This window comes from Oryx dammah, unplaced genomic scaffold (assembly GCF_014754425.2).
Source record: "Oryx dammah isolate SB20612 unplaced genomic scaffold, SCBI_Odam_1.1 HiC_scaffold_4, whole genome shotgun sequence".
NCBI classification, from domain to species: domain Eukaryota; kingdom Metazoa; phylum Chordata; class Mammalia; order Artiodactyla; family Bovidae; genus Oryx; species Oryx dammah.
Genome location: NW_024070188.1, coordinates 48,175,170 through 48,200,646, shown reverse-complemented (window position 1 = coordinate 48,200,646; position 25,477 = coordinate 48,175,170). Strand labels below are relative to the sequence as shown.

Here is a 25,477-nt window from a genome sequence, read left to right as displayed (position 1 = left end):
GCATGTACTATCTATAAAGGAAAAAATACAAAATGAAAAACTTTTTCTCAGCAAAGAGTCTGTTAAGAGAACCAGTGGAGTAAAATATTCATAAACCACATATCTGACATGGGACTTAACGTCTAGAATATGTAAAGAATTTTCAACACTCAACAGTAAAAAAAATTCCAATTAGGAATAGGCAAAAGACATGAAGAGATGTTTCACCAAAGAGGCAGGGGTGCCAAATAAGCACATGAAAAGATGTGCAGGCTTTCAGCTTCCAGTATTGACCAAAATGACCAATCCAAAGGGAAGGAGGCGAGGCATCTTTTTGTATATCTTTTAGAAGACGGAAGTCATTCCTTTGGCCCCATCCATGCGAATCTACAAGAAAGGTGATGTTGTAGACATCAAGGGAATGAACCTTGTTCAAAAAGGGAATGCCCCGCAAAGGTTCTCAATGGCAAAACTGGTATTGTAAACAAACAGCTTAATGGCAAGATTCTTGCCAATAGAATTAATGTATGTATTGAACATATTATGCAACCCACGAGTTGAGATAGCTTCTTGAAATATGTGAAGGAAAATGATCAGAAAAAGAAGGAAGCCAAAGAAAAGGGTATTTAGGTTCCACTGAAGTTTCAGCCTTCTCCACCCAGAGAGGCATACTTTGTGGGAAGCAATGGAAAGGGACTTGAGCTGCTGGAACCCGTTTGCTATGAATTCAAAACTCAGGGTCTGTTTGCAAACGTAAGATGAATAAAGAAGATGTGGTACATAGATACAACAGAATATTACTCAGCCACAGAAAGGAATGAAACTGGGTCATTTGTAGAGATATGGTTAGACCTAGAGTCTGTCATTAGCAGAGTGAAGTAAGTCACAAAAACAGATATCGTATATTAACACATATATATGAAATCTAGAAAAATGGTTCACACAAACCTATTTGAAGAGCAGGAATAGAAACAGAGACATAGGAACAGACATGTGGACACAAGGTGGGGAAGGGGAGGGTAGGACGAGCTAGGAGAGTGGCACTGATATATATTCACTACCCCGCCTAAAACAGATCGATAGTGGGAAGCTGCTGCGTAACACAAGAAGCTCAGCTCGGTGCTCTGTTATGACCTAGAGGGGTGGGATGGAGAGGGGTGGGAGGGAGGCCCCAGAGGGAGGGCATATGTGTGTACACATAGCTGATTCACTTCGTTGTACAGCAGAAAGTAACCCAATATTGTAAAGCAATTATATTCCAATATAAAAAACACATAGGTTTTTCAGGATGTATGTGACCAGCATAGGGATAGGAAATGTAACAAAACAGAGCACCTAAAACTGACCCAAATATTTGGAAACCATTATAAGATAGCTCTGGCACTGTGAATGAGAGGAGAAATTGAATTTCAGATGGAATGTGAAAGGCAAAACTTTACAACTTTCAGAAGAAAATATGGGAGAATGTTTTTATATCCTTGGAGCCAAGAAGGATTTCTCAACACCCATAAATTAGGGCAAAAGACATGAGAAATTAACAAAAGAGAAAACAAGAATAGTTAGCAAACATTAAAGATGAACAATTATACCTATAATTGGAGAAAGGCAAATCACAGTATTTGATTTACAAATTTGTATTTGAAACACAAATCACAGTAAGAAATCATTTCACACCCACAGGAAAAACAAGCGCTGGCAGAGATGTAGAGCCAGGGGGCTTTCATACCTCACTGCAGGAATTAAAGTTGGTGCAACTGAGTTAGAAAACCATTGGCATTACCTAGTATGTAAATTTGAACATACTCGTACCTTAAGACCCAACCATTCCACTTCCAAATATGTATTTTAAAAACTCTTGCACACATACCTCAGAAGAAATATTTAGGAATGTTCATAGCAACACTGTGTGCAAAAGTAAAAACTGGGACAATGTCCAACACACTGTCTGAAAGTAACCTGGGCAAATAAACTATGATATCTTCTCTTAATGAAACACCACATAATAGAGGAACTGAAGAGTTGAATCTCAGAAACAGAATGCTAAGTGAAAAAAAGCAAGCTGAACTGGAATGGTGAAGAATGATTCCACTTAGAAAAAAGTTCAAAAATAGGCAAAACTGAATAATGTAGTATTTAGGGCTACATATATTTGTGGTAAGAGAATTATTAACACAGAATTATGGATGGCCGTTTCCTTCGGAAGACAAAGAGAGTATGATTGTAGAGGGGGCATTTATGAATTTTCTTGAGTGGGAAGCCTTAGCAAGGGCAGTTTCAGGAATGGAAGGCAGAACAGTGGTCTGAAGGACCAATTGCAGCTAGTGATGCAAAAGAAAGCTAGTGTGGTCAGCTCGTTAAAGAAATGTTGCTGGTAATAGGAGCCAATTAGTTGGTTAGATGGCAATGGCACCCCACTCCAGTACTCTTGCCTGGAAAATCCCATGGGCGGAGGAGCCTGGTGGGCTGCAGTCCATGGGGTCGCTAAGAATCGGACATGACTGAGCGACGTCACTTTCACTTTTCACTTTCATGCATTGGAGAAGGAAATGGCAACCCACTCCAGTGTTCTTGCCTGGAGAATCCCAGGGACAGGGGAGCCTGGTGGGCTGCCATCTCTGGGGTTGCACAGAGTCGGACACGACTGAAGTGACTTAGCAGCAGCAGCAGCAGCAGTTGGTTAGATGGCATCACTGACTCAATAGACTTGAACTACAGCAAACTCCAGGAGATAGTAGAGAACAGGGAAGCCTGACGTGCAGCAGTCCATGAGGTTGCAAAGAGTAGTACACGACTTAGCAACTGAACAAGAACGATATTCTAACAAAGTAGTAAAAGCTATTATTGGTAGAGCCAAACTTTTCCACATGAAGCAGAAGGAGAAGGTAGTGAGGTGGATGTGTGAGGTTGGCTGTGATGGAACTGGACAGAGGGGCAGAACAAAGTTGCAGGCTGCTAGCCTTCCTCACACACAGGGAGCTTTAGGATTCTCCTTTCATGAGATGCCCAAAGACCGTGTGTCCACTTGGAAACAAGAAAGCATGATCTCCAAACAGCTCACCCACTGTCTGCTTTGGCTCTCATGAGGTCCCTCTGCCAAGAATTCCCATTAATTAAGTGAACTCCAGGAGCTGGTGATGGACATTCATGGGGTCACAAAGAGTCGGACACGACTGAGCGACTGAACTGAACTGAAGGTCTGGGAAGAACTGCAGACCAGTCAGCTCCCAGGAGCATTCTAATGTCTTACAGACTGGCTTCTGTTCCTTTCAGCAGGATTATTGTGTGATTGCTCTGACTGCCCATGAATGCAACTTCAAACTCCATCTCATCTCCACTCTGTGGTGATATCATAAAAGCCTCCTGGAGGAATGGAGCACTCTGTATCTCTGGATGTTTATTCAACGGACTAGCTTGGAAAAGCCTTTAATCTGGAAAAGTGTAAGAAAGAAACAGTCACACTGAAACGTAATGGGTACTTTGACCTTGGGGGATCACCTAGCCCTCACTGGTGACCTACCTGGAGAGAAATTCAGAGCTGATGGGCAAGGAAAAGAAATGTATTTTTCTAATAGCTTGTGATGGGGAATGACAGGGATGGGGACAAATCTGAAGAAGGTCAAAGGACACTCAGAAGACAGATTTCACATCCTGCCGAGTAATATTCTAGTTATGAGTTTGAGGTTGGGGAAGTTCAGAAGTTGGAAGAAAATCACGCACTTACTCTTCCCTGGTGTGCGTAGTACTTTTTAGATTCATTCTGAGTGATGTTCCCTGAAGGAGAGAGGGAGACACATATCTTAAGAAAACGTAGGAGATCATCGTTTCTTTTCCCCAGGTCTATTTCAGAAGGAATAGGAAAAAAGCCAGTTAAAATTAAGCTCAGGTAAGCCGGAAACTCCATTCTGGGGTTTCACCTCCCTCTCCATCTCCCTGTGTTGAGTAGATACCTGTCACGCTTCTTCAAAAGGTTGAATGAGGTCCTTCCTACTCATTCATAGATTCATTCAACAATAATTTATTGAGCGCTCGCTGTGTTCAGGGAACTCTTCTAGACACGGAAGAAGTAACTGAAAAATAGACAAAAACAGACCGAGTTAATAGTGTGTAAAGCATGATTTGAATATAGGAGGCTGGACCATTCAGTGCTTCCTATTTCATTAAAAGATGCTTCCGACAAGCTACTAACCGACAAGCTGTTTGGAATAAAGGCTTCCTTTCTTCTCTTCAGCTTTCTAATGAATCTGGATCTTTCATCATTGTTGTCTAGCTTCCGTTGAGACATCTCAGCTAAGTGAACTACGAATACATTGAAATACACACTTGGCCACAGGTTGAAGGATGGTTTCTCTTCCCGAATCCCCCCTCTCCCTCCTAACAAACCTGGCAACCTGTGCTCGGAAAACCTCATCCAATTGCATGCCCTGGCTCTTCTCCCTCTTGATAAGGAGGCCTCTCGGCAGGCGCCGAAGGCGCGGCGGCGGGGCAGGGAGCTGGCTGCAGAGCGAGGCCAGCGGGAGGGCTGGGGGGGGGCCCCACCTCGCCCCGGGCCGCCGCCGCGCCCGAACCGGCCGCTGCGGGGCGCTGCGGCCCCAGCCTCCGAGCGCGGGCAGGCGGGGCGGAGGGCCGAGCGGGCGGCGGGCGAGGCGACTCGGCCACAGGTAACCTGCGGAGCGGCGAGCGCAGCCCGGCGAGCGGCGGCAGGAGGCGGCGGCGCTGGGCGGCGCCGAGGCCCAGGGGCCGCCGGAGCCAGCGAGAACCCGTGCCCACCGAATCTCCTCGCCTCCCACCCTGTCGTCAGCATCGGACCCTGCGGCGCGGAGAGAAAGGTACTGTGTGACCTCGCCGGGTCCTTTCCAGACCTCTCTTTCTCCAAGGGCCGGCGCCCCCTCCTCCCGGTGTGTGTGTGGGGGGCTCTGATCCGGGGAGGACGATGTCGCGGGTGGGGGCTCCCCCAGATCGCTGTTTGGGGGAGAGTCCCAGACCCAGCGCGATGCCGCCTTTATTGCGGCCTCCGGGGAAGCCGTCGCCTGAGGTTGGGAGGGGGGGGAGGTCCTCCCCCGGGCACCTCCCTTGTCGCTTTCCTTCATTTGCTTCCCTAGAATATAGAACTTGGGGGAGGGGGCAGAGAACTTTCTTGCCTTTGCACGTCCCCTTCCTCTTGCTCCAGTGAGCTGAAAGAGTTTGTAGAAAGTGGTGGTGGTGGTCAGGGTGTGTGTGTGAGGGAAACAGGGGTCCCCAGGTATTCCGGACGCGGAGACTCGGCAGTCTTGGGGCGTAAGAGGAGGGTCTCCTCTGGTGGCCAGCGGCCCCCGCCGTCCCCGGGCCTGCGGTCGGCTTCGGAGTGACCGGACTTGGCTGGGACGTGCCTGCAGTCTGGTCCCTTCCCTCACCTCTTCGAGGACCGCAAAGGGGCGCAGGCGCCGGACCGTGGGGGCTATTGTGCCCGGAGGAGCTCCGTTCTGGCTGGAATTAAGCTCTGTAAAGAGTTAGCAAGTGGCATGTCCCAGAGCTCGAGGAAGCGAGCACGTTGTTTGGTCTGAATTGAGACATCAGTTCACAGACACTTGTCTTGGAAATTTCAGTGTGGTGCTTCCGGTAGATTTGAGGAGGGGGAGGGGAAGTGGCGGCTGTTACTTGTTACCAGAGAGGGGCTTCAATTTCCTAAAGCGGGTCAAGCATGTTTTCCCTAAAGCGTGATGAGATGGTGGTGGTGGATGAAGTTCCCTTTGGGGTTATGAGACTGAGTCTTGTTAGGTTGTGTGACTTTGGAAAATTCACTTTTTTAAGCCTCAGGTAAACTGGGTGTATTTGTACATAACCTGGTAGTACTGTTGTAGAAATTAAATGTAAGTGAAAAGCTTGGCTTAGAGCTCGTGAACGTTGGGCGTCCTTTCTGTGAGCCTGTGGATGAGGATAGTCATTTCACGTTCAGGTAACATCTACGAGGCCAATGTTAGTGGGAAGAACTTGGGCAAAGAATACAAACACACCTGGGTCCAAGGTGGTCCCACAGTGTACTGATGGTCTCTGGGGGGAGAGGGTCCCATCCTTAAAATAGCAATAGCAACCTTGGTTCTCCTGGTGTCCTACCTGCTGACTACACCTGTTTATCTTCCATCATCCTTAGCAGCTGCTTAATATATTGTAAACGAATAATTTTTTAAAAAATTAAAGATTCTAATTAGAAGAGTTTTCTGCACTCTAGGTCATAAATGAGGAGGGGAGAGAGGAAGAAGGGTGGAAAGGAATAAGAACCCAGGAAAACAACTGATGGCACATTGGGAGATATAAACCAAAGGTGATAACCATGCCAATTTGTTAACTCCTGGTTCAGTGGTGCCACCAAAAATTAACCTTTGCTTCTTACTCAGACCCATCAGCCTCTCCAGATAAGTACATAATCCAAGTAAAAGCAGACAGTTTGCTTAGAGACAACTCTGTTTAGAGACAAGGCACACATCCAGCTCCCAGGGCACACATATGCTGAAATTCTGGGGCCGCCACTGTCAACTATAGCGTGCATTCAGAAAGCAACAAACGGAGAAGTACAAATTAAAAAATAAGACCAGAAGACACACCCAGGTAGCTGAAGAACCAGAGCATCCTTAGAAACTTGCAGCCCCGAGCACTTCTCCCCATGGCATTCCACTTCTCTTTTATCTCCCAGAGGAACCACTAGTCTGGCTTTTGTGTTTATTTCCCCATTGCTTTTCACACTTAATATCTGATATGAGAAACTCTGTGGAAGGCAAGTTTCTAAATAACCATTTTCACAGGAACCTGGAGCCTGTAGAACTTAAAAGCAGGATATTGAGAGTAAGATGCAAACCACAAAAAAGCTGAAAGTATCAAAGTGCTGGGGTGAGCAGTCTCTCTGTCACGCTTTGCCCCCGGTTTTGTTGGCAAGGCTCCGCGGGTGTGTTCTGTCTGTATGGGGGAGGCCCAGTCTCTTCAAACATAGCTTGGAGGCTATAATTTTGAAAGCTTTGCTTGAGTCTCTAAGAATTGGAAAAACAGTAATTTGCACGCATGTGTTTTAGAAGTCTTTAAAAAAAATACCAATTATCCAGAGGACATTGTATTGGGATTTGAAGGATTAAGCCAACTGAGAGTGACCTTTAAAAACGGTTTTAACCTAAATTCTTCTTTTTCTGGTTGTGATGTTTGTGTTCAGGACTTTTAAGTTATTTCTTTGGGTTGACTCACAGCTTTCCCCCGTGAATTGTACACATTCAGTCACTTCTTGGTTAATCAGAGATTCTTAAACTTGGTTCATGGTGCCCTTTGTATCTCAGTAATTTTTTCACAGTGCCCCTAGTTTTTGGTAGCTAGTAAGTAGTTAGGTTGAAATAACGTAATAAGTATTTATATCCTAACAACATAGAAGCTGTTTGAAGAAAAATGACACACATAAACTAAGAGAAAAAAATTTATATCATTCTTAAATAACCAGTTTCAAATGGGATGTGTGTGTGTGCACGCACACACACACTTAGGATCTGATTGGATCACAGTCTCATTTCCTGTCCCACATTAATTTTTCTGCAGCACTCACTTTTTATCACAACAACCACTGAAAACCCATGCTTTGCAGAGTTACAATGTCATTGGTAGGAATATGATAGGATCTGATTTGGAAATTGTGAACTCCACCAGCCTGTAGGTTCAACGTCCAGCGTGTTGAGTACACTGTGTTTCCCTTGAAATTTTCAGAAATCCTGAGTTGTCCCTGTGAATTTGCTACAGCACTCCCACTGCCTTGGTGAACAGTTGAGGAATTGTTGGTCTAAGATAAAACCCGCCACCCAGAAGAAACCAGTTAACTAAGGAAGGTGTCTGCCTGAAAAAGCCCCAGGCTAAGCTTCTGTGTGGGTTTCCCAGGTGGCTCAGTGGGTAAAGAATCTGCCTGCACTGTAGGAGATGCCGACAGACTTGGGTTCGATCCCTGGGTCAGGAAGATCCCCTAGAGGAGGGCATGGTGACCTAATCCAGGATTCTTTCCTGGAAAATTAGAAGAGCAACCTAGCACACACTATAACTTCTGTGTGCAGTAGGCTGCATCTTGGTTTTCTCCTATATGAAATAGTGTTGGCTAGAGCCTTCCTCATAAGACTCTTTAGGAGAATTAAACTAGATAATATACATAAAATCACCTTTTAAAGACCTGGAATACAATGGAGTCTCAAGAAATAATAGCTGTTTTAATGGTTTTTATTATCTATGTGAGTGCTAAGTCGCTTTAGGGGTGTCTGACTCTTGCGACCCTATGGATTGTAGACCACGAGGCTCCTCTGTCCATGGGATTCTCCAGGCAAGAATACTGGAGTGGGTTACCATGTCCTCCTCCAGGGCATCTTCCCGACCCAGGGAACCCGGGTCTCTTAGGTCTCCTGCATTGGAAGGCGAGTTCTTTATCACTAGCGCCACCTGGGAAGCCTGGTTGTTATTATAAATAGTACCAAATCAATGTCCAGTGATGAGTATACGTCACTGCCCATATTTAAGAATAGTGGGTGCTCAAAACCTCTGTTAGCAAATAAACTATGAAGTAACTAGTTTACATTATAGGATGATTTATTGTTTTTAAAACAGAAAATTCTGGTTTACTGTTGTGATGATCTTTGATTTTATTTAGACCATCTTTGGAATACTCATTTTCAGTGACCACCATGAGCCCTGGTTTGGACTGAGCCTGTATTAGTGCACTGATGGAGGAGCCTGGTGGGCTGCAGTCCATGGGGTCGCTAGGAGTCAGACAGGACTGAGCGACTTCACTTTCACTTTTCTCTTTCATGCATTGGAGCAGAAAATGGCAACCCACTCCAGTGTTCTTGCCTGGAGAATCCCAGGGACAGGGGAGCCTGGTGGGCTTCCGTCTATGGGGTTGCACAGTCGGACACGACCGAAGCGACTTAGCAGCAAAGGGGGTGTGGTTGTCTTATGTCTTGGGAAGTTTGAACATAGGTGATAGGCTGGGAAATGTTTCAAATAGGATTTAATTTCTGTGTGTACTTTTAGCACAGAGAGGCAGATAATCTTTTCAGATGATACATATTTTTTTTTCATTGTATTTATTTAGTTTTGGCTCTGCTGGGTCTTCATTGCTGCTCACAGGGCTTTTCTTGTGGCAAGCTGGGCTAATTTCTAGTTGCAGTGCACAGCTTCCTCACTGCAGTGGCTTTTCTTGTTTCTGAGCACGGGCTGTAGGGCTCTTGGCTTCAGTAGTTAGTTACAGCATTTGGGCTCCGTATTGCGGCTCCCGGGCTCTATCTAGAGCACAGGTTCAATAGTTCTGGCACGCCAGATTAGTTGCTCTGTGGCAGGTGGGATCTTCCTGGATTACGGATTCAAACCCATGTCTCCTGCATTATTAGCAGGTGGATTCTTTACCACTGAGCCACCAGGGAAGCCCAGATAATATGGTTTTTATTAAATTGCAGAGCATCCCATGATAATGCCTATCAATAAGAGATACTTGCTAGTCTTCCAAGGAAAGGCTGACTTGGATAACGATGTCAGAGATGGCTGTCATAGTTCCTTTTAAGAAACAGAACTTTCTCCCCTTGTCCTTTCCTTGTCCAGACCCCAGCTCTAAGCTAGGACTGGGTGATATTTTAACAACTTTGAAGAATACGCTCAAAAATGCATTCATCATAGTAATGTTTCCTTAGTGTAGTTGTAGATTATTATTGTTGCGTTCTTCAGTCATTTACCATTGGGAAGCCTGTACAGAAGTGTAGGTGATACTTCCAAATTGACCTTAAAATTTTTTTTTCTGTTTGTTTTGGTTTATCATGTTGAAGGTTTTTTCCTCCTCTATAAAATTTGGGTATGTTTGTGTGTGTGGGAAACTATTTGATTCTTCTGAACTGATTATTCTGTTTTTCCATTTCATGCCTATCTATAGATTATCAGCATTATTTTTCTTTAACATATTGCTCCCTTTAAAAAAAAAATAACAATTTCATATCTTACCTTGGTTAGGCAGATTATATTTAATACTGAACATTTTTTTAAAAAAATGTTTATGGCTGACTTAACAATGTTATATTAGTTTCAGGTATACAACATAGTGATTCATGATTTTTATAGATAATACTCAGTGTCTTATGGTTTTAGGGTATAAAGTATAAAACTACATTGTAGATATTGAAATGTGGGTTAGAATGAATTGCTTCCTTCCTTTTGTCTGCAACTCTTACTTAAAAGAAAATTGAGCCAAGGTGCAACTAAGCTCATGTGCCACAACTAGGGAAAGCAACAGGCAGCAACGAAGACCTTCACAACCAAAAATAAATAAAATTATTTAAAAAAAAAAGAAAATTGAGAGTCAGAAAGTTTGAGCATCATTTAACTATTAGAATCTGATATTAGCCACAAAGTACTTTATGAAATGCTTTACTTTTTTAAAAAGGTTGTTATCCATTCATGGTGATGGTGATTTAGTTGCTAAATCATGTCCAACTCTTGCAACCCCATGGACTGTAGCCCACCAGGCTCCTCTATCCATGGGATTTTCCAAGCAAGAATACTGGAGTGGGTTGCCATTTCCTTCTCCAGGGGATCTTCCCGACCCAGGGATCGAACCCGGGTCTCTCACATTGTAGACAGATGCTTTACCATCTGAGCCACCAGGGAAGGCCAGTTATTATAATTATTATAATAATTATAAAATAATTATATATTATATAATTATATATTATAATATAAAATTATATATTATAATTATAAAAATTATTCAAAAGTTATTAGAATTATTATATAGTTATTATGTTGGCCATATTTCCCATGTTATACAATACATTCTTGTAGCTTATGTTTTACCTCATAGTTTGTACCTCTGAGTCCCCTACCTCTATACTGCCTCTCCCTTCCCCACTTGCCTGTTCCCACTGGTAACCACTAGTTTGTTCTCTGTATCTGTGAGTCTGCTTCTTTTTTGTTTGTTTTAGTCACTGCTGCTGCTGCTGCTAAGTTGCTTCAGTCTTGTCCGACTCTGTGTGACCCCATAGACGGCAGCCCACCAGGCTCCGCCGTCCCTGGGATTCTCCAGGCAAGAACGCTGGAGCGGGTTGCCATTTCCTTCTCCAATGCATGAAAGTGAAAAGTGAAAGTGAAGTCGCTCAGTCGTGTCCGACTTTTAGTCACTAGTTTAGATTCCACATCTAAGTGATTATCATACAGTATTTGTCTTTCTCTACTTGACTTATTTCACTTAGCATAATGTCCTCCATGTTCATCTATGTTGCTGCAAATGACAAAATTCCATCTTTTTTACGACCAAATAATATGCCATTGTGTATGTGTGTTGAACATCTTCTTTGTCCATTCTTCTGCTGATGGACACTTAGGTTGCTTCTGTGTCTTGACAGCAGTTGTAAATAAGGCTGCTATGAGCATTGGGGTACATGTGTCTTTTTGAATTAGTTTTTTGTGTCTTTCAGATAAATACCCAGGAGTAGAATTGCCGAGTCACACCGTAGTTCTATTGTTAGCTTTTTGGGAAACCTCCATACTGTTTTCCATACTGACTGTACCAATTTATATTCCTATCAGCAGTGTACAAGGGTTCCCTTTCCTCCACATCCTTGCCAACATTTGCTATTTGTTTTCTTTTTGACGGTCGCGTTCTGACAGGCATGGGATGATATCTCATTGTGGTTTTGATTTGCATTTCCCTGATGATTAGCAATGTTGAGCATCTTTTCATGTGTCTGTTGACCATCTGGGAAATCTTAATATCTTCATATACAATTAGGAAAAGGTATGTAAGGATGAAAAGATTTAATTTAAATTTGGGAGTTTATTGATAGCTAAATGGACTTAATTTCTACATCAGTGATTTGTTGTTTTCAGTTCAGGGATGGAGATTATGGGAAATATTTCTGTCCATGATAGTAAAAAACATTCTTTTTTTAAAAATTGAATGGAGATACCAGCAAATAGCAACCAAAAGTGGAAAAGTAGTCCAAAGTAAACTCAGTTCAGTTCAGTTCAATCGCTCAGTCGTGTCTGACTCTGCGACCACATGAATCGCAGCACACCGGGCCTAATAACTAAACTAAACTAGTATTAATAACTAACTAAAAATTAGCAAGGTTTTTTTTGTTGTTGTTGATTTTTGGTAAAGGACATACGCTTTGAGTAATGTTTCTAAAAGGAATAAATACAAAAGAATAAGGTCAATTTTCCTTACAGATATTTAGATAAGAGGTGAAAATAGAACTTAGCTCTCTCTTAGTTTTCCACGTCAGCTCTAGGAATCCTGCTCTCCATCATCTTGTTGAGTTGGGTGGAGGGGCATGTCCGGGGCCTTGGGGAGGATGGAAGGACATCAGGGAACATGGTGTGGTCCAGGCTGCCAGCTCACTGTAGAGCTCTAGACAGTTTCTGAGAGCCTCAGTTTTCTCTCCACTGAGAGGACTAGACCAAAATATTGCTTCAAAAAATGTATGGTTCTGTGAAATTATTCATATTCACAGGGTAAAATCAACATTCTTTTTCTTCCACACTTCTGAAGGTAGATGCCGTGGGATCAACCTGATGATCTGTGGAGCAGAGAGAACTAATGAGATTGTTAACTTGATGTAACCTGAGGACTTCTTTTATTATGAGCTCCAGTCGCTTACTGTGTTAAGTCCTTTCAGACTGTTCATGCCTGTATTCACACTCGGGAATATAAACCCAAAATACCATTCTATTTTAAAACCTGATTCCAAGGTCAGAAAATTTATACTCTTATTTCTGTAAATTAGAGTTTTCAGTTTTTGAAAATGTCAGCATTTTATTCTAACTCTGGGCAAGTCCCACAGAAATCTGATATACAAGGAAATTGCCTCCAGGTGACAAGTTTGGGAAGTATTGGGTTTTTTTCCCCCCTTTGCATCTTTACAGAAATTTTAGACTACTTAAAATGAACATATATTCAGTTTATGATCATAAAAATAAATATATCAGGTATTCATAAAAAGCTGTAAAATCACACAAGAAAATTCAGTGTTAATCATATGTATTTTAAAAAAACTTTGTTCCCATAGTGGAACTATTTAGATATTCTAGTAACTAAAATATTTGCTTAATAGGAGGTAAAAATGTAATAACATGAGATAGGCCTATTTTATCATGGTTAAATGGTAGTGATTTGAATTTATTATTGAGGATAAAAATAAACCAAATCATGAACAATTTGACTTGGAAAATTTCATTTCAGATTTTTCACAAAGCTAAATTTTTTCTCTTTCTTTGTCAGGATAACATGTTTCATGCCAGTCTTTAAAGTTACTTTTTAGCTAGAAAATACTAAGTGAACAGTAAGTCCCAGCATGAAATTCTGGATTTGACCCAGTTTAGGTACAATGCTGAAATGCATTGTGTACTATTTTGTATTATGCCATATATAGTCTAAAATATTCAAGTACCACAGAACAAACTTCTTGAATACACATATATGGATGCATTTGAGTATCCTAGTTATGCCCTATATTTACAATTTTGGTTAACCTTTGATTAAGAGGCATGCACTTCAGAGCTGATCTTACTGGGTAAGATGCCTGGTTCTGGCACCTATTGGTTATAAAATTTTTGACAGTTTACTTAATTGTCAAACTGCCTCAGTTTCCTAATCTGTAAAGTGGACGTTTGATACAGTTTTGTACTCTGACTATGGTGATAGTTACATGAATCTGTGAATGTGATAAAATTCATAGAACTACACACACACATGCACACACACACATACCCTGAGCTCACGGGAAAAGTGAAATCCAAGTAAGTTCTGTAGTTAATAGTATTATACCAATGCCCATTTCCTTGTTTTGATAATTGTACTCTGGTTATGTAAGACCGTTGGAGAAGGAAATGGCAACCCACTCTAGTATTCTTGCCTGGAAAATCCCATGGATGGAGTGTGGCAGGCTTACAGTCCACAGAGTCGCAAAGAGTCAGACACGGCTGAGCGACTTCACTATGTAAGACATACTGTTGGGAGATAGGGTACATGGGCACTCTCTGTACTATTTTTTATTGTGATGTACATGACATCAGTTCAGTTCAGTCACTCAGCTGTGTCTGACTCTGCGACCCCATGAACTGCAGCACGCCAGGCTTCCCTGTCCATCACCATCTCCCAGAGTTCACTCAGACTCATGTCCATCGAGTTGGTGATGCCATCCAGCCATCTCATCCTCTGTCGTCCCCTTTTCCTCCTGCCCCCAATCCCTCCCAGCATCAGAGTCTTTTCCAATGAGTCAACTCTTTGCATGAGGTGGCCAAAGTACTGGAGTTTCAGCTTCAGCATCATTCCTTCCAGAGAACTCCCAGGGCTGATCTCCTTTAGAATGGACTGGTTGGATCTCCTTGCAGTCCAAGGGACTCTCAAGAGTCTTCTCCAACACTACAGTTCAAAAGCATCTTCGGCGCTCAGCTTTCTTCACAGTCCAACTCTCGCATGCATACATGACCACTGGAAAAACCATAGTCTTGACTAGACGGACCTTTGTTGGCAAAGTAATATCTCTGCTTTTCAATATGCTGTCTAGGTTGGTCATAACTTTTCTTCCAAAGAGTAAGCGTCTTTTAATTTCATGGCTGCAATCACCATCTACAGTGATTTTGGAGCCCAGAAAAATAAAGTTTGACACTGTTTCCACTGTTTCCCCATCTGCTGCTGCTGCTGCTAAGTCACTCCACTCGTGTCCGACTCTGTGTGATCCCATAGACGGCAGCCCATCAGGCTCCCCTGTCCCTGGGATTCTCCAGGCAAGAACACTGGAGTGGGTTGCCATTTCCTTCTCCAATGCATGAAAGTGAAAAGTGAAAGTGAAGTTGCTCAGTCATGTCCGACTCTTTGTGAGCCCATGGACCGTAGCCTACCCAGGCTCCTCTGTCCATGGGATTTTCCAGGCAAGAGTACTGAAGTGGGGTGCCGTCATCTTCTCCGGTTTCCCCATCTATTTCCCATGAAGTGATGGGACCAGATGCCATGATCTTCGTTTTCTGAATGTTGACATAAAACTCACCATTTCAATAGTATTTTAAATATGCAGTTCAGTGGCATCAGTTTCATTCTCATTGTTGTGTAACCATCACCACTATCAGTCTCTAGAGACTTTCATCATCCTGAACTGAAACTGGGTACCCACTTAACAATAATTCCCCAATCTCATCTCCCCCAGACACCTGGTAACCACTGTTCTACTTTCTTCCTCTGTCAATTTGACTACTCTAGATGCATTATATAAGTGGAATCATACAGTGTTTTTTCTTTTGTGTGTGGCTTATTTTACTTACTGTCATGTCTTTGAGGTTCATGTACTATTTTTTTTTTTTGCCACTTATGTTAGAAAGTAATATTGTTTCAAAATAAGGGTTTTCTTCTATTTTCTTTTTTTCGGCTATGCCACCCAGCATGCAGGATTTTAGTTCCCTGACCAGGGATAGAACCGGTGTCTGTTGCCGTGGAAACACAGAGTCCTAACCTTGGACCACCAGAGAATTCTCTCAAAATAAAGTTTAAAAAAGAAAAAAAGAAACAAATATCCCATTGATGGTGCCCCACTGCTGTACCACACCAAGGCATAGAGGTTAGGGACAGTGGAGGATGGCCAGGAAAGCCTGAGAGTGACATTACCTCTCTTTGCTTCCTCCTCCTTATCCCTAGTCATAGGAGAAGAGATGAAGGAATAGCTGGAAGAGTCTGCATTATTTATTAGTAGATTGCTGTATCAACCTGAGGAGAAGCTTTTAAATCTCCCACTATAATAGGGATTCCTAGGCTTCCCTGATGGCTCAGCAGTAAAGTATCTACTTGCCAATTCAGGAGACCCAGGTTTAATCCCTGGGTTGGGAAGATTCCCTGGAGAAGGAAATGGCAACTCATTCCAGTTGCCTGGAGAACTCCATGGAGAGAGGGGCCTGGCAGGTAAGAGTCCATAGGGTCGCAAAGAGTTGAACATGACTTAGAGACTAAACAACAACAACAAGCTAGGGATTCTTAACCTGAGGTTCAGGAATGATGGACTGCAAAGGCTCTAACAGCTTCCAGAATTTAGGTGTGAGCAGTTAATGCTCATTTGTATATATGAAAGGGGAAACATTCCACAACCTTTGTTATATTCTCAAATGATTCCCTAACCCCAAAATAGTAAGCACTACAAGAAAATATAATTTATAGAGCTCTTCCCACCCCATAACAAGCTTTTTCACTTGGGTGTCTTAGCTCCTTTCAGTTTTCTGGTGTATTTTTCCCCTTACCAGGCTCCAGAGGCTTTCTTTCTGTTCAAACCTGGGAGAAGCCTAAATAGTTCTTTTCCCTGAGTCTCCAGCCATTCTTTCCTGTGTCCAACAACTCCAGGATCCTTAAGTAGCCCCAGAGTAAACCATCTTCAAGTCTCCAGTGGGCAGAAGTGGAACTGAGTGGGACTGAGTGGGACTCAGACTCTCTGGAGAAATTGTTATTGTTCAGTTGCTAAGTCATGTTTTACTCTTTGTGACCTCATGAATTACAGCGCACCAGAGGAGCCTGGTGGGCTGCTGTCTACGGGGTCACACAGAGTCGGACATGACTGAAGTGACTTAGCAGCAGCAGCAGCAGCAGGCTTCGCTATCCTTCACTGTCTCCCAGAATTTGCTCAAACTCATGTCCGTTGAGTCAGTGATGCTGGAAAAATAGGAAGAAAATAATACTTGAGGTACACAGCTATGGAAAACTCAGGAAGTGGTTCTGAATGACTGAGGTTCAGTAGATTCTGCCCTGGAGCATGCGAATTTAATTTCAGATTGTTTTCTGGTTTACACTTTGTGTTACAAATATATAATAAATGTATCATACAATACATTCTACCTTATGGAGTATCCAGTGGTTTAGGTGAGCTATTGCATTGTTATAAAAGATGTTAGGTATCAGAATTTATTTATTAAATAGAACTCCCCAGTCATCCAGACTGTTTTTTTTTTTTTTTTTAGGTCCCAGGCTTCTTTATTTAAGAACAAAGTGATGAGTGATGTGGGGATTAAAGTCAAGAGCATCACTGAATTTCACCTTCCCTCCAACCAGTTTCCCAAAACTCCCTGCCCCCCCACCCACTGTGTTCCCAATTCCTTTCTTAGTGAATGAAAAACTTAATCCCAAAGCCCTGGTACAAACCCCAGGGTTCTCTTCCTAGCTCTCCCCTTCCTCTGCCCCCTATTCCTGGGGTGAGCAGGCACCTCAGTTTGAATGCATAGGAGAACCCAGAGCGGTGACAGACACCGAGGGAAAGGCCTCACCCTTAGGGAATGGGACCGAAAAGTACAGCGTAGTGAAATGAGGGCCCCCGTAGCCTGGGGTACCAAAATGGGGCCCTGGCGCCAGAGGAAAGGATACGGGTCCCCCTGCGAAAGGAGACCCAGCAGCCTCAAAATCCTCGCGTTGGGAGTAGTCACTGCTTGATCGTTTGCCCTTCTGGCGACGGTTACAGAACCACACTCGGACCACGTCCTTCTCCAGCGCGAGCTGCTGGGCGATGTGGCTAATTTGCTGCAGGGTGGGCTTCGGGCACTGCAGGAACATGCTCTCCAGGTTGCCTCTCACTCGGTTCTCAGTGCTCCTCCGCTTTTTCTTTCGGGCCTGCACAAGGGTCTCTGCCTTGCATATCTCCTGCAGATTCTCACTGTTGTCAGCTTCCTCCACCCCCTTCTGCAGCAGGGGCCGCAGCCTACACATGTTCTTGAAACTGAGCTGCAAAGCCTCAAAACGGCAGATAGTCGTTTGGCTGAACACCTTTCCAAAGAGAACCCCCAGGGTGAGCCCCACATCGGCCTGGGTATATCCTAGAGTGATCCTCTTCTGCTTTAGGAGCTTGGCAAATTGTTCAAGGTCTTTCTGAAGAGCTTTGATGTCCTGGGACTCCTCAGGGTTCGGCTTCAGCTTCTCCTTGTCCAGCTTCACGGCTCTTGCGGGGGCGGCACAGTGGTCCGGGGAGGCCCCCTCGGAGTTGCTCTCCACCTCGGCTCCCGCCTCGCCCTCTGGCTGAGGGGTCTCCAGGCCGCCCGGGGGCACCGGCCCCACTCCAACCTGCGGCGCACGGTAGGCCATCCCTCCGCACAAGTCATAGGGCTGGGGGCACGGGGGAAGCCGCCACACCTCGGCGCCGGGCACAACCCCCGGTCCGATCCCCGACCCACCAGGAGGCCCTTGGAAGCTCATCCAGGTCCGAGGATCAACCCAGCCCGGCTCTGGCCTTCCCGGCCCATGGCCTCCACCGCCCGGCGGGGGCGAGAAGGCGAAGTCAGAAGCGAGGTGTCCCACCATGGGGAAGGAAGGCACCCTGAGCCGGGGGCCTAGGAAAACGAGCTCAGACTGGTTTTTAAGTCATATAAATGGATTGCACAAATGGGAAAAACTGTAACTTGCAAGTTTTTCTTATACATGTGATTCTCTAATCTTTGCATTCATCTTAGAAATCCTTCAATAAATTGTGACTTGACTCATTTATTCAACTCAAGTATATTCTGTTAGAGTAGGCTAACTGCTGTAACAAATGTTTTCAAATCTCAGTGGCTTAAGCCAGTAAAAGTTTACTTCCATCTCACCCGAAGTCCAAATAGGTTATACCTGGTTCGGCAGCTCTCCTGGTTAGCACTTCCTCAAGTGATTCGCAGATAAAGAGTCCTTCCATTTTATTATACCGTCATGAAAAAGGTGATTTCCAGTTCACTACAGGGGTGAAGAGAAGGTGGGACAAGCATACCAGAATAACTCCCTTCACCAGCAAGTAAAAACATTACTTCTTACATTCCATTGGCCAGAACAAGCTCAAATCCCCACTTCAATTTATGGAGGCTGGGAAATATATGTGCCTGGGTGGACAGCTGCTTCTGAGCAATAGTGATTTAATTTAAAAGGGGAACAGAGCTCTTTGATGGCTAAGTAGCCATCTTTTATATTAATATGCTAGCTTTTTAACTGGTCAGTTCAGTGTAACTGCTTCATATGATTTATTTCTCACTTTCCAAATAGCTATATATGAAGTGTTATGTCTTTGTAGTGTAAGGTGTGGGTCAGAACTTCTTACAGGAAACAATTTTGTCATAATTCTTGAGTAAATAGAAATAGGATTAAACCATCTAGTTTCATACATTTATTAGGGAATGAAGTGTATTTTATTTATTCAGAGCCATCCAACTCCCTAGAGAATTGCACATTTGAGAAAGATGGAACAGAGGAAGATTAGCCAAGAACAAGAATATGCATGTCTCATTGGGTTCATGAATGTTCTTGTAATAATTTACTTCCAGCTGCTGGCAATAGGCAAGTATGAAAATTTTCCTCTTCAAAAAAAAAAGCAGTCTTCACCATGTGATATATTACACAGTCATAAATTAAGTGCAACTTTTACTTATTTGCTCTTTGTTATTCAGTCACTAAATCATGTCTGATTCTTTGGAACCCCATGGACTACACACCAGGCTTCTCTGTCCTCCACTATACCCTGGAGTTTGTTCAAATTCATCTCCATTGAGTTGGTTGAGTTCATCTCATCCTCTGCCATCCTGTTCTTTTGCCTTCAGTCTTTCCTACCATCAGGGTCTTTTCCAGTGAGTCAGCTCTTTGCGTCAGGTAGCCAAAGGATCAGTCCTTCCAATGAATATTCAGGGTTGATTTTCTTTAGGATTAATTTGTTTGATCTCCTTACAGTCCAAAGGACTCTTAAAAGTCTTCTCCAGAACCACAATTTGAAAGCATCAATTCTTCAGCACTCAGCTTTGTTTATGGCCCAACTCTCACATCCATACATGACTAGTAGTAAGTGGAAAAACCATAGTTTTGATTATACAGACCTTTGTCAGCAAGGTGATGTCTTTGCTTTTTAATACACTAAATTTGTCATAGCTTTCCTTCCAAGGAGCAAGTGTCTTTTAATTTCATGACTGTAGTTACTGTCCACAGTGATTTTGAAGCCCAAGAAAATAAAATCTGTCCCTGCTTCCACTTTTCCCCCTTCTATTTGCCATGAAGTGATGGGACCAGATGCCATGATCTTAGTTTTTTGAATGTTGAGTTTTAAGCAGCTTTTTCATTCTCCTCTTTCACCCTCATCAAGAGTCTCTTTAGTTCCTCTTCACTTTCTGTCATGAGAGTGGTATCATCTGCATATCTGAGGTTGTTGATATTTTTCCCGGCAATCTTGATTCCAGCTTGTGATTCTTCCAGCCTGGCATTTGGCTTGATGTAAATAAGCAGTATGAAAATATAATGGAAACTAAAGTTGTAAGGAGATCCAACCAGTCCATTCTGAAGGAGATCAACCCTGGGATTTCTTTGGAAGGAATGATGCTAAAGCTGAAACTCCAGTACTTTGGCCACCTCATGCGAAGAGTTGACTCATTGGAAAAGACTCTGATGCTGGGAGGGATTGGGGGCAGGAGGAGAAGGGGACGACGGAGGATGAGATGGCTGGATGGCATCACCGACTCAATGGACCTGAGTTTGAGTGAACTCCGGGAGTTGGTGATGGACAGGGAGGCCTGATGTGCTGCGATTCATGGGATCGTAAAGAGTCGGACATGACTGAGCGACTGAACTGAACTGAACTGAACTGAGACCAAAGGTCAGCCAACTATAGCCATGGGCCAAGTCTAGCCCACTGCCTATTTTGTAAAGTTTTTAGAACATAGCCATACCCCTTGATTTCCATCCCGTTTGTGGCTGCTTTCATGCTATACTGGCAGAGTTGAGTAATTGTTGTAGAGACCGCATGACCCACAACATGTAATGTATTTATTTACTATCCCTTTACAGAAAGTTTGCTAACCCTTTCACTAGACTTAAATTAGTATAATTTGGGGGATTTCCCTCGTGGTCCAGTGGCTAAGACCTCCCAATGCAGAGGGACTTGGTTCCATTCCTGGTCAGGGAACTAGATCCCATATGCTGCTATTAAGATTTCCTATGTCACCAGTAAAGATAGCTAGAAGATCCTGCATGCCACAACTAAGACCCAAGCAACCAAATAAATAAATAAGTAAAAATAAAATATTTTAAAAATCAGTATAACTTGGTTTGAGGTGACTCTGCTTCTGTGGGCTTTTCTGGTGGCTCAGACTGTGAAGAATCTTCTTGCAATGCAGGAGACCTGGGTTCATTCCCTGGGTTGGGAAGATCCCCTGGAGAAGGGAATCCTGTTAGGATTTACTTAAGCTCTGGCCCACAGTTTACCATCATAGTGGGGATAATAAAACCTACCTATTGAGAATCTAAAGTAGATTTTAAGTGGTTTCACATAAGTTACTCAATTGATCTTCTAGTTAGCAATCTGCCAGTCTGTCTTCCAGTCTTCAGATCAATCCGTTTCCAGCTCACCATGCTTAAGAATCATCTGGGAACGCTATTACAGTTCAATGATGTCCACCCTGATTCCTCAGGGTCCTGATTCAACAGATCCAGGGAGATGCAGGTGTAACAAGCACCCCAGATTTTGATGGAGGACCTTAAGTAACTCAGATCCTTGTGGCAACTTGTCTTTGGGTCCCTAAAAATAGTTTCTCTGGTAGCTTCAAATATGCTTCTTGACTCACCCCAGAAGCCTTGCCTGCTAGATAGGCGAGCTTGGAACTGAGAGGGGAATGCCCAGTGGCATTAGTCATCAGCATTCTGAACACGTGCAGAGAGACCCGGCCATGGGCTTATCATAGAAATCAAATCATTCACTGCCTGACCGCACCTATACAGCCATCTGGTGCCTTGCTTCCAAATAGAAATAATGATAGGGACGTTGGCACTGGGGCTTCAGAAAAAGTGACTGCTTTACATTGGAGCTACGTATGCTTCTTGATGCTAAAAGGGAACAAATTAAAGCTAAAATTAGCATTAAATCCCTGGGTTAGCTGTCTCTTTTTAAAATCAAAATAAAAGTTAGTAGCAGAAGAAGTTACCGTGAGAGGAAGAACCTAAGTGCAGGTGTTTTATAGGCGCTCTAGGAATGGATGCTTATTTAATTATTTATAATTTCCTTAATCTCCAGAATGTATTGTCCTAGGTTACCTGATACTTAATGAACGGCTTGCTCACTGAAGCCTTTGTTTTCCTCCGTTTGCTGTTCAAAAACTTAGTACAGTAAAGAGCTGTAAAGCCAGTCATGAATAATAGCAAAATCCCCTGGCACCTGTTGGGTTTTTATACCATATGGAAAAAAGTGAGGACCCCCCCCTCAAAAAAACCTCCAAAAACAAAAACCAGAAAAATAAAAACTTAAGGAATCGAAGAACCTCGCACTATCAATATTTAATATGAGTGGAGCTGTGTTGCTGTTCAAAAGCAGTTTTAAAACTGAGGTGCCTTGAAACATTTTCCATCTTTGCTCCCTGCTGAAATAAATCCTGGATGGTTGATTGGATGTAAGCCAGGGTATTTTGTACTTTGAAATGTAAGAAAAGTAAACACTTTATCATCCAATGAGGGACTTGCAGCTAATTAGATACCTTCCTGTTGGGAGATATCTTGGGAAACTTACCTCAAAAACATATGCTAATAAGGATTTAAAGAATCCTATGTAAGATTATCAAAGGATTCCTTTCAATAATGAGTTCCCTTAGACTTGGGATATTTACTATATGATCAGAATTACTAATCATTCAAAATATACCCTCTTTAAGGGAGCCTAGCATTGCCCAGGACGTAGGAATACCATAGAGAAATAAGATTCTCAAAAGGTTGCTAAGTAAATAGCCACCTTCTATTTTTATTAAAATGATAATGTTAGATCATTCCTTTTCTTCCCTGCAAAATGTGCAGCAGGTTTAATTTATCTCTCCATACCAGAATTTCTTTCCTTCCTATTACTAAACTCTTGAGAAAAGGCCATTTTGAAAAAAAAAAAAAAAGGCTTCCGTCTCTAAAAATTGATTATTCTGATGTACCAAAAGCTAACTGTCTTGATGCTTAGTGCATTTCTGTCTTAAATCCAGAATTCACAAATTTAAATTCTTCCCTTGGTATTTAATGACTCATAAACACTAACACTGTGGTTATAACTGACTGGCTGTGTTAAAAGTGACCATGCTTTTGTGCATCTAAAAATAGAACTTGAAACACTCTACCAGATTTTGCCCCAGGATGTCTGTGCACTTTCTTCTTACGCCTCTCTCTCCCCCTGCCTTTGGAATTCCCTTAATGTCAGAGACATTAACTTTGAGGGTAAGCAGGTAAATCTTAAAGAGACTTGGAGTATTTGCTCTGAATTTACTAGCCTGCTAAACTGGATGGAGGCTGATATCTCAGTTATATAAGGCATACTTTTTGTTATTCAAAATGAAAGTTGTGCATACAGTGGAGAGAAAACCTATTCCCCAAATCAGTAAGCCGATAAAAGCCATGATGGATTTTGCATGAAAAAAGAAATGTCAGAGGCTGTTAGGCTATTTAAATGAGGGAAAAAATTCTATGTTATAGTAATCAATCTAAAAGGAAAGATGAAAAAGAATGGATGCTTGTACAGGTATAACTGAATGACTGTGCTCTACACCTGTAACTAACACATCATTGTTAATCAACTATACTCCAATATAAAATGAAAAATTTTTGTTTAATTAAAAAAAAATGAAAGGAACGACCAAGTATTGATTATAACCTAACCAGATACCATGGGGCTTCCCTGGTGGCTTATTGGTAAAGAACCTACCTGCCAATGCAGGAGACACAGTTTCAGTCCTTGGGTCGGGAAGATCCCTTAGAGAAGGAAATGGTAACCCACTCCAGTCTTCTAGCCTGAGAAATCCTACAGATACAGGAGCCTGGCGGGCTATGGTCCATGGGGTTGCAAAAGAGTTGGACATGACTTAGTGACTGAACAACAACCAGACACCATAAATCCACAGCAGCAGTCTCAGCCCCACAGAATAAATGGCATTCATTAAGTTTGAGTGTATTGTTGCCCTAGGATTAGGGAGACCAAACTGTTTTACTGTTCTCTGCAAAGCCTAATCTCTACCTAAACAATAATTCAAGAAGAAAAATGTTAAGGTCAGTGACTTTCCGCCTTCCTACGTATTTGTCTTTTTGTTTCTGATGAGCATCAGGTGATGTATCTTAAAGCCCCAGGCCTCCACATTCATACCTGGCTGAATGACCTCTCCTGGGAATGGACAGTACGGATGCTCTTCAGAAGTCTGCTTCGTGGGAGACTGGCAGGCTTTAAAGAGAAGAGTGCGACCTGGCTGCCAGGACGCTTAGGTTCCAGTTTCACGTCTGACCAAAGCCTTTGTGCCTTCTGCCAAGTCACTTTCTTACTTCTGTGGCTTTTTTTTTTCTTTTCTTTTAGAAAGGTGACCAATGGCCCAGTGCTTCAGATGGGTCCTTATTCACTAGTGCCCTGCCCCTATGGGTTTGAGTCACAAAAATATTTTTCACCTTAATAAATTATTATAAGCCAAATACCTTTATAACAGCCACTCTAGTCAGGAAATCAAATTTTGCCAGTCACCCCAGAAGCCCCTCTTTGGGCTGCGTCTCAATCATAACTCCCTCTCTCCGTCCAGATTAACTACAGGCCACCCTTGCCTGAGCTGTAGTGCTATAAACAAAAGAGAGCATGCTGAAACCCTGATCCCTAGTGTTATTTGCTCAGTCGTGTCTGACTCTTTGCAATCCCATGGACCATAGCCCTCCACGCTCCTCTGTCCAAGGGATTCTCCAGGCAAGAATACTGGAGTGGGTTGCCATTTCCTTCTCCAGGGGATCTTCCTAACTCAGGGATCAAAGCTGGGTTTCCTGCATTGTAGACAGATTCTTTACCATCTGAGCCCAAGGAAACCCTGATAGGCTATCTTAATAATCAGTGGGGAAAATTTTGATTTTAGCAGGACCTTTAAATGTTTGGCCAAAACATTAAAAACTATTTTACTGTCTGTTACAATTGTATAGGGAAATTTTAAAATACCCAAGTTTGGTACACTGTAACTTAAAACATTAGCAACATTGAATATTAGACTTTTATTTTCTTTGTAAAATCTTATCAAGAGTAGTTTGGTTTGCCTTTTCCCATCCTATAACTTATGATACAGAACAGGCAACTTTTCAGAATTTATTTTATTGATGTATAGTTTATTTATAATGTTGTGTTAATTTTTCCTACAGCAAAGGAACTCAGTTATACATGCAAACATATACAGACTTCTCTGTCCATGGGATTCTCCAGGCAAGAATACTGGAGTGGGTAGCCATTCCCTTCTCCAGGGAATCTTTCCAACCCAGGGATTAAACCCAGGTTTCCTGCATTGTAGGCAGATTCTTTACTGTCTGAGCTACCGGGAAGCCCTATGCTGCTGCTGCTGCTGCTGTTGCTAAGTCACTTCAGTCGTGTCTGACTCTGCGACCCCATAGATGGCAGCCCACCAGGCTCCTCCGTCCATGGGATTATCCACGCAAGAACGCTGGAGTGGGTTGCCATTTCCTTCTCCAATGCATGAAAGTGAAAAGTGAAAGTGAAGTCGCTCAGTCGTGTCCGTCTCTTAGCGACCCCAT

General features: G+C 42.9%; 2 protein-coding genes across 3 annotated transcripts in view; one reads left to right on the top strand and one right to left on the bottom strand.

Annotated features, from left to right (window-relative positions):
• The first annotated feature begins 4,613 nt into the window (after positions 1-4,613).
• Positions 4,614-25,477, top strand: part of ANKRD6 (ankyrin repeat domain 6) — a 184,631-nt gene continuing 163,767 nt past the window's right edge. The window contains exon 1 of one of the 2 annotated variants that reach the window (XM_040238801.1): positions 4,614-4,805. The gene's annotated coding sequence lies outside the window, so the exon portion shown is untranslated. The remainder of the gene's footprint in view (positions 4,806-25,477) is intronic. The other variant, XM_040238802.1, reaches the window with a different exon arrangement.
• On the bottom strand, positions 17,186-18,268 carry LOC120862723 (POU domain, class 5, transcription factor 1-like). The gene has a single exon (XM_040238804.1). It carries the CDS (start codon positions 18,266-18,268, stop codon positions 17,186-17,188), a length of 1,083 nt encoding a protein of 360 aa, XP_040094738.1.

Excerpts from the sequence above, each read along its gene's own strand:
- LOC120862723 (XM_040238804.1), bottom strand. The coding sequence starts at position 18,268 with ATGGTGGGACACCTCGCTTCTGACTTCGCCTTCTCGCCCCCGCCGGGC.